Source organism: Pterocles gutturalis, unplaced genomic scaffold (genome assembly GCF_000699245.1).
Source record: "Pterocles gutturalis isolate BGI_N339 unplaced genomic scaffold, ASM69924v1 scaffold16654, whole genome shotgun sequence".
NCBI lineage: Eukaryota > Metazoa > Chordata > Aves > Pterocliformes > Pteroclidae > Pterocles > Pterocles gutturalis.
Window position 1 is genome coordinate 1 of NW_010128510.1, and position 9,462 is coordinate 9,462.

At 36.4% G+C, this 9,462-nt stretch overlaps 1 protein-coding gene across 1 annotated transcript; it reads left to right on the forward strand.

Moving 5' to 3' along the window:
- The first annotated feature begins 367 nt into the window (after positions 1-367).
- Positions 368-8,523, forward strand: CCDC122 (coiled-coil domain containing 122). Its single transcript, XM_010079664.1, has 4 exons — positions 368-481; positions 2,713-3,111; positions 4,138-4,254; positions 8,359-8,523. The coding sequence occupies exons 1-4, from the start codon at positions 368-370 to the stop codon at positions 8,521-8,523; spliced, it is 795 nt and encodes a 264-aa protein (XP_010077966.1).
- The last annotated feature ends 939 nt before the right edge of the window (positions 8,524-9,462 follow it).

Below are 9,462 nucleotides of genomic sequence, written 5' to 3' on the forward strand. Positions count from 1 at the left end.
TAGGGCGTGGCAGGGCGCCTCGCTGTGCTGTGTTGGCGTTTCAGAGCCTTTGGAGGGTTTGTGGCTGTGTGGCGCAGGGGCAGGCGTGCTTGGTATTGAGGGGGGTGGGGTGATCCAGCGGGATGGGCAGAATAACATTGCAGGAGTTTATTTTATAAAATTCAGCGTCCACCCATTAGTGATCTGTTCTTGTTAATAAAAAGTGAACCACATGAAATAATGTCTGTTGATCTGGGATCCCGTAGGAAAGCCCTTAATGTTGTTCTCTTTCATTAACAGTTAGGAATTAAGCAGAATGAAGATAAAGCAGTTCACTTTTTTTTTTTTTTTATTTTAATATCCTTACAGCTCTGCATTTTTGCCTGAGATGGCCAAGCACAATTCTCCGTCACTAATTGAAGTTGTAAAACAAGTTGCAGAGCAGCAGCATTCACAAGCATCAGAGATAGAAAAAAGCAAAACAGTTCTTTTCCAATTGCAGGTAATAAACCTTATACAGAGTAGTTTAATTCATTTATTTTCATTAGATGAGAAAGTATTCCTATGAACAAGAGAAGCTGATGGTACTTCGTTTTTTTCTGTGTGTTTGTATTTAAATATAAAGCAGCTGTTCTGTTCCTGTGTGTGGCATTTAGGCTTAGCCCAAACTCTGTATGTGTATTGTTATTTGGAAGGCTGCAACACAACTAAGACTTCTTTAGAGCAGGTTTTAGCAGAAGCTTTGATTTTTTTATTTGGAAAAAATAGACAAAACAAACCTCCCAAAACACTGACCAAAACCCACAAAGGAAACCCACAAAAACACAATACAAACTTAGAGATCTTTGATTTTTTTATGGTGATTTACAAAGAAATTATTGAAAAAATATATTTTAAAAGCATCCTTTTGGGGCAGATTTTCAACAGACTGTCTTTTTTTAGCATCTTTTTTAGTACAAAATACTTCTTTTCTGTGCGTTTGAAGTGGGTATCCCAAATAGTCATTAAATACTGGTTTCATTTAGTAATATTTTGTAGAACACTGAATACATATAGTTTTTGTGAAGACTGTGATAATTTCTGTTCTAATCTCTCACAGAATTTATTAGTCTTTCAATTATTACTTAACCTTTGAGATCAAATTTCTGTTGAGACACATTTAAGCTTGAAGAAAGACACAATAGCATTTGGGCATTTTTGAGCATAGGAGAATACAAATAGTGGAGTTCCTTCCAATTATAACATCAGTGAATAGCTCTACAACTGAAATAATTGATGTTTGAAATTTTGCACAAAGATTACTTCTCTGAAGGAGCAGTGAAAACTTTTATGGCTTAGGAATGTCAATTGACTGGCCACACTTTGCTTTCTCCTAATTATCTTTCATCCCATAGTATAGTATGATGATGCTGTAACAATTGATTTGTGATCAAACAATTTAAATAAGGGTATCTGTTTTCAAAAAAAACCCGACAGAACTTTAGAGCCCTATGCACTTTAGCTCATTTATTTTCTTCCTCTTTCACGCCTTTTCCTTCTTCTTCCAAAAAAGCCCAAGCCCTAGGAAGTTCCATACAAGCATTAATGTTAGCAGAACAGCAAAGGTAAATAATTAGGAAATTAAAGTCAGAATGCAGAACTGCTTTTTAATCTTTATGTCTGTTCCTGTGTGTACATGTCACAGAAGACATAAAACAATAATTTCCTTTCCAAAAGTGAAGATCTTTGCCATTAAGATGTTTTGCCTTCCTGTGCTCAGTGAATGGTGTCTGGCACTGATACAAATCCTGCTAAAACTGTATAGCCCAAGATTTCCAAATTAAAAGTTACTCTGAAACTTTTTGTTCCTAACAGTTAATTATGTGTTCAAGACATTGAGTAAGAGATTTCATAGAACTCGTAATGCTTCCATTACGGAAAAGATAATAGGTGACATAAATCATGATGCTAGTTCTCACATTTAATGCACTACTCTGTTGGCTGTTACTTTGTGTGGGATTCATCATAGCTAGTTTACGTCACCTACAAGTCAGATGTTAAGCCTGTATTAGTCATCTAGACTCCCTTGATAGTCATCAGAGAGAAACATTTCTGAGGCAGCAATTCAGCCCTCCCATCTTACACTTCTTACGATGGGTTGAAGTACTACTTCCTGGAGTTGCCCACTTCTCATCAGTGAGAAGATGGAGAGGTCTTTTTAGGACTAGATGCATATTTCTTAGGGGGTTGAAATAGCTGGGATTAATCCTGCTCTCAAATACTACCGTGGTGAAGGTGGGATTAAAAACTTCAGTAAGAACAAGGCTAGTTAAGCTCTGTGACCCCAAACACCCATCTGTATGTTTGTGTGGGTTTGTAAGTGATTTTTGGCATCTGGTTATTTTTAGTCTGATTTGGACTTAACCCGATTTTCTCTCTAAACAAACATTAGGATTGGGTGTGATCTGTAATGTCCTATGCATCTCATAAATATGAGGAATTTAAAGTAATTTCAAGGATACTTTGTTTCGTATTTTAGGCTCAATCTAAGGAGAGAAATCTAAGATAGTATTCTTGCATTGTACCTCTAAGGTGATGATTTTAGGAAATGGAACCCTAATTATCTTCCCTTCCAACCACATTCAACAAGGGAAAAAGAAGACACTGTTGAATAAATATAAATTACAGTGTTTAACTAGATACCTAGTATCCTCTCAAAAAATATTCTTACATGAACACTGAAATATTTTACAGGCAAAGTTTCAGGAACTAGAAAAAGAAATGGGTTCTATTCTGTTAGAAACAAAGACAACAGAAAGGGAAATATATCTTCAGGATGATGCCATACAAGTGACAAAATATCACTGTGAAAATCTGGAGGCCCAAGTCAGAGCTCTATATTCTGAAAATTTAAAGCTGAGGTGTGATGCAGAAACAGTACAAGAAGAGTTTGAGATGACATTTGCAAGAAATAATGAATATCGGGATAAAATAAAGGCTCATAAACATCTCTTTTGGGAGGTGGAAAGTAAAATGCCAGTTATGATTGAGCTTGCTAAAAAGAAAGCTGTTGTTAAAGAATTAAAGACAAAGAAAGAGGAGTTAATGCGTGATCTCCAGAATCCAGAAGGATCTGTTATAAAACAAGTACAGGTACTATATTTCCTTTTTGATTCTTTTCCTTTTGTGTTAAATAATTCTGTCATAGTTTAACTAATATGCTTATTTTGTCTAATATGCTTATGGTTCATGAGGGACTGAGCATGGTGAATATAGATAATTTATAATGCTACATTAATTGAAGAAATTTTGACTTCAGTATGCAGTAAAAAAAATCGTCAGCCGTTGTTATCTGTATATTATTGTAAAAGTCAGGTTCATTCAATGTGAATGAAAAAAATTACAAAGCTGTAAATTAAACTATATCATTGCCAAACTATCTGTGGGCTTTGCTGTCAGGGAACAAGCCACAGTTCAGCTATTTGCCAACAGGAGGTGGATTTGATGAGAAGGTGACAGAAAAAAGGAGAGAGGAAAAATATATTTGTTTTGGTATTCCAGTCTAACACTCTTATTTTTACATGACCCTAATTGCAGTACTTATTAAAAACTACCATGTAGGAATTTTTCAACACAAAAATTTACCATATATGAGCAAACGCATGTATGAAGTTGAAATGGGGTGAGAGATTTCAACTCTGATGCAACTTGCATCACTGAAAATCTGGTGTTACTCTCTTCATGTAAAATGATGAAAATTTGGTTGTACAAGCAAATCTTTAAATACTGATGAACAAAGAATTGTTAACACTGTATTTCCCTGTGAGAAAGAAATATTACATTAAATATTATTTGATTTTGCAATAAGTTTAATTAAAAAAAAATTAAGACCACCAAAATGAGTTCAGATTCCTGTATTGCCATTGTTTGCATATTTCAGATCAAGAGTATGTCTTAAGTACCTAAAGCCATGTTATATTTTAATTTTAATTACAATTATTAAACTATTATTAGTTTAGATAATGTTAATTATTTTAATGTGAAATTGTTTATTATGGATCTTTATCTCATCTTCTAATAAAGTGAGATTGTTAAAATGTGACATTTTTAATAAGTTTAATAGATGCACTGTGCAACTTTTTAAGGAGGGGTTTTCTATACCTTGACTTACATCTGCAGGAAGAAATTACACTTTTAAAAAGCGAAATCACAACATTGAAAGAATTAATCAATAAAAAAACAGATTTGCTGGAAGAAGAGGAAAAAAAGCATGCTAAGCTTAGAAAAGAAATTGAGGTGAGTCATTTCAATAAAATGTAATTACCATTCCCCTGACAGAATGTATATATTGAAAATGAAGTTTGCTGGCTGTACGGTATTCAAGTATATACAGTAACCATGCTATCTTGATTGAATTATTCGTACTGAATAGTCTTTCTGCAATTCATAACTTAATTGCTATCATGAGAAAAATTGAAGTAATGAACATTTTTTCTTAAGTCTTTTAAGGAGTTGAGCTGTGAACTTTTGGAATGACGTCCTGAAAAGAAAGAGGTCACTGAATGGTAGTAAAGCAAAATGTACAGTTTTTTATTTCTGTAATACTTTTAAAATACTTTAAATTTCACTGCTGACGTGATTATTCATGACTTGTCTCATGGTTCCTGATAATTCATCAATGGGAGAATCAATTGCACCAAGAAAATGGATTTCCCATGAACCTCCCTAAATTGAGCTGACATTAAATTAGGGATAACACAGCAGCTCCTAATTAGCTGCCAAGATAAAATTCTGATAAATAGTTAAAACCTTCTCCTTTTAAATAATTGAACTATATTTTACGTTTTATTCCTTATTAAAATACTGTGTATGTCTAGGTTGTTTTTAGTTTGGAAGTCTCACATCATTTATCTTGTTAGTTCAAATAAATGCCCCAAAATTTAATGAGCAAAGCTTGATAATATAAAGATTAACTGATCTAAGGTTAGCTCTATTGCCCATTGTAAAATGGAGGAGGAAAAAAGAATAATTTTTCACGTGACAGGGAAGAGCAGAGAATTTTTAAACTGAAAAGCAAAATACAGCCACTTTAGAATAGGTCTATGCTATTCAGCATCTGAGAAAATATTTTATTATCAAGGTAACATTCTCCTAAGAAAGTTCTCTAAACCCAAAGTGAAATTAGGCAACCTAAAAATAATGTTCTGTTTTGTTATCAGATCAATTTAATTAAATAGTGAAGGTTAACCTGTTCTTCAGTTGTTTGGATTATGCGATCTTTTTGTCTCAGAAGGAAGCATGTTTAAAAATTAAATCTTTCAGGATATTGTTTTCTGTTAAGAGCTCTCTGGAAAACAGTTTGATTTTTAATATAAAAACTGACAACAAACAGGCAGAGACATAATACCCAGCAGTCCTCAGCACAACTCGGAAAGCCAAGCATGGGAATAAAGTGAGACAATGGACACATGGTTGAGGTTCCATTGAGCTGCAGTGGTGGGATTCAGCTACAGACTGCTGACACTTAAATGTGGTTGTTTGAATACTGGTGGCTACACTGAGACAGGTTCCCAGTATAATCACTGGAGGTGTAGTCAGTGCAGCTATTGTATTCTAGAGATCAGTTCAGTTGGCCATATGTAGCTGGATAATCTGGTCTTTCTAGATATTATAGTATGCATTGCTAGACTTCTATTGATTAAAACAGGAATATAGATTTGTAGGTCACACATACGCCTCTCAAGCTAGGTTTCTCAGTCTTCAGACTGACACCACCTCAAGGCTTCAGCACTTGGTATAGGACTTTTATATATTGCATGGATTCTCAGCTTCTAGCACTGCATGGCACAAAAGTAACTGGCCTCCTTATAACCTTATGACATTCAGCAAGGCCAAGTGCAAGGTCCTGCACCTTGGTCAGGGCGATCCCCAATATCAGTACAGACTGGAGGATGAATGGATTGAGGAGGACTTGAAAAACTCGGCATGAGCCGCACTGTGTGCTCACAGCCCAGAAAGCCAACCATGTTCTGGGCTGCATAAAATGAAGTGTGGACAGCATGTTGAGGAAGACAATTCTCCACTTCTGCTGAACTCTTGCGACATCTCACCAGGGGTACCGTGTTCAGCGCTGGGGTCCCCAGCACAGGGAAGACATGGACTTATTAGAGCAGGTCCAGAGGAGGGACACGAAAATGGCCAGAGGACTGGAGCACCTCTCCTGTGGAGAAAGGCTGAGAGAGTTCGGGTTGTTCAGCCTGGAGAAGAGAAGGCACTGGAGAGACCTTATTGTGGCCTTTGAATATATAAAGGGAGCTTGTAAAAAAGACAGAGAAAAACTTTTTATCAGGGCCTGTAGTGACAGGACAAGGGGCAATGGTTTTAAACAGTTGAAAGAGGGTAGGTTTAGATTGGGCATGAGGAAGAATTTTTTTAAAACGAGGATGGTGAAACACTTCAACAGCTTGCCCAGAGAAGTTGTCATCATTGGAAGTGTTCAAGGTCAGGTTGGATGAGGCTTTAAGCTTGACCTAGTGAAAGATGTCCTCACCCATGGTAGGGCATTGGCACTAGTTGATCTTTCAAGGTCCCATCCAACCCGTACCATTCTGTGATTCTATGATTCACAGATTTGCAAAGAGTATGTGAGCTCCCAGGTCTCTGTGCCTCCAGATACAAGCAAATCATCATGTCTCATTAATGAGTTTGCTGTTGGACTTTGCAATGATTTTAAGCATTCATCTAAGTCTGCCTCTATACAGCCCCGTACTTAAATGCATACAGAATTCCTGTTGAAGCCTTGTTAATGGCTGAGATCTCACAGCCCTGGTGTTCCCACTTCGCTTCAGTGTTATTTCTAGTTTCCCACAAAGTTTTCCCCAACTAAGCACATCATACAGGAATGTAATTTGGAATGCCTTTCTAAAGCAGGTGAATTTTGTAAAGTTAAAAATTATTGATGAAAAACCTTTCTGCAAGGACATTGTGCAGTTACTTGTGTAGGGACAAGGCTTCAGTCATTAAGAATAATTCAAGACATCCACAAATAATAGAAAATAGGTTGTTACATAAAAATAATAGGAAAAAGAAGGCTCAAAAGACTATCTATTCCCCTGATGACCTCTTGCCCTCACATCAGCGTGTAGCTATATTGTTCTTGACAGATGCTTGTCTGTCCTGTTCTTGAAGGACCCCAGCGCTGGAGATTCCACAAGTGCGTGGGCAATTTTTTTCTGATGGTTAACTTATATGTACATGAGGCCCAGTAAAAAAGGCAATGCTCCCCTTCTCCTCTGTCGAGGAAGGGTATTGGTGCGCCCTGCCTCAGCAGATGTGTCAGACAGTTCCCGATAATGATGCTAGAGACATATTTCTTAAAAAAGCAGGTAATATTGATCATAGATGTTTCAGTGTCTTATGACACAGTCATAGTAATGTTTAGATCCTTCAAACACTCATTCAGATGAGTGAATCTGAAAGCACCCCTCAAAAAGTTGTGAAGGATTGCAGTGGAGAGCCAGGCAACATGAAGAAAGACAACCCATAACCAGTAAAAGAAGGCAGTGTAATTTATAAAACATTAGTGAGGGAGTGAGTTAGTTATACATTAAACTTAGGCAGTAGGACTTGGAGGAAGTCACTAGCAATGCTGTAGTTTTGATGCAGCTGTACACCATCATGTGTATGGTAAATACAGTGTAATAATATTTCAATAAGCAGACACAGGAATAATTATACACTACCACTCATATGCCATTCAAACTGGGGTAAGTAAGCCCAATTTTCCATTAAGTGAATACCCATTATTTCCATTTTATTGTAATGAATGTTTCGTGCTTTTACACGTCAGAATGCAAATCTTCAGAGGGTCATCTGCAGCAGCATTCTTCTCCACATAAGGCAGCAATGAGGGCAAAAAAGGTGCAGTGCAAAAATTATCTGGGTTACCTTATTTGTATTTTAATTTATTCCCAAACACACTTGTCGAAGAGTGAAAAATTCTTCCTTTCTCACCGCTCACTCTGGAGCCTGAAATCTTCCATGTACAAAGTGTCACCACAGCTGTGAGATGCTGACTCTTTGGGTAGGATGTACTTTTTTAAATTTTAGGCATCTAGAGAGCAGATATCCACATTGAACTCATCGCTTACACTCTTAGTGGGACACAGCTTTTCTTCCCTTAGTAGGAAAGATTATCCTAGAGCAGATAATCTGACATAAGTCAGATAAATTGCCTCCTAGATGTCTCTCTGTCTCTTCAGTAGCTATAAAGTGAACATGGAATGACTTTGTCACATGTCAGAATCTGCGCTTAGACAGAGATAGGTGAGCTGAACATACCTCTGTAAATACTGTTTTAATTGAAAAAAATTTAAAGTCAATTTTATTCTATTTTATCAGGTACAGAATAAAAGATATGATGCTATTCTAAAACGTTTGCATTGTCAACTGAACAAACTCCATTCAAATAAAAGACAATGGCAATGGAACATTCAGCAGTTGGAGAAAAAGGCAGCAGAACTGAGGAAGTGCTTTGGAGTAGTGGAGTTAAAAAGTAGCATATAAACCAAACCTAACAAAGCTGCAATGTGGGTTATCTTTTCCAGACAGAGGATCTTTTTAGCTGGAAATACTATGAACAGCAAAGTAGCGTGATAGCTGGGCCAGGGCTCAGTGATTTCTTTCTTTTTAAAGTTTTTCTCCCTTTCATTTTGTGGCATAAAATAGGCTGTGTTCAGTCTGTAATGCTTTGGAATAACTTTGCTTTTTTTTATTGTAGCCAGAGGCTGTTCAGGAAGAAAGTTATTAACATATCCAGGTGTTTTCAAAATATGTCCTGATTTTATCTAAAAAGTTATTTGAGGAGTTCCTTTTTATTTGATTAGATCTCTGATGATTTATATCTACATTGTTTTTCTTACAGATAAATTAGTATCAGTGTGTATTTGCATTCCTCAGATACCAAAATTCCAGATCTTTTATCCACATCTCTTGTTATTGCAATCTACTAAGGAACTCTGAAAGCTCTGTTGGCCTGTATTTTGCCATGTGGGATATTCGTAGAGATGATGTTACAGCCTGTTTGCCCTATATCTGCCAGGATGTCCTAGCATGGGGGACAAGGAGGATATAGGTGGTCCAGCTACAAAAGGCTTAGGAACAAGTACACTCAGAACGGGGCTTCAAAGAATCTGACTTCAACTAGTCTAATATATGTTAGCAAAGAGGAATGAATAGGTAAAGAGAGTACTGCATCTGGACAGCTTTTAAAATGGAACATCTCACCCTCTAGAAATAGGAATGCATTGCAGATGATTGTTTATAGAGGAACTTATTGTGTAGAGATTCTTTATTAACTAGTACTAGCCATCTAAGTGCTTAATGTTTGATAAGATGATTCTTAATGTAAATGATGATGAAATAAAAATTCTTCTTAAAACAGTAGTGAACAGTCAATATTTTTCTTTGCCTTCTTTTTATTATGTGCTTGGCATTTGAGGAATT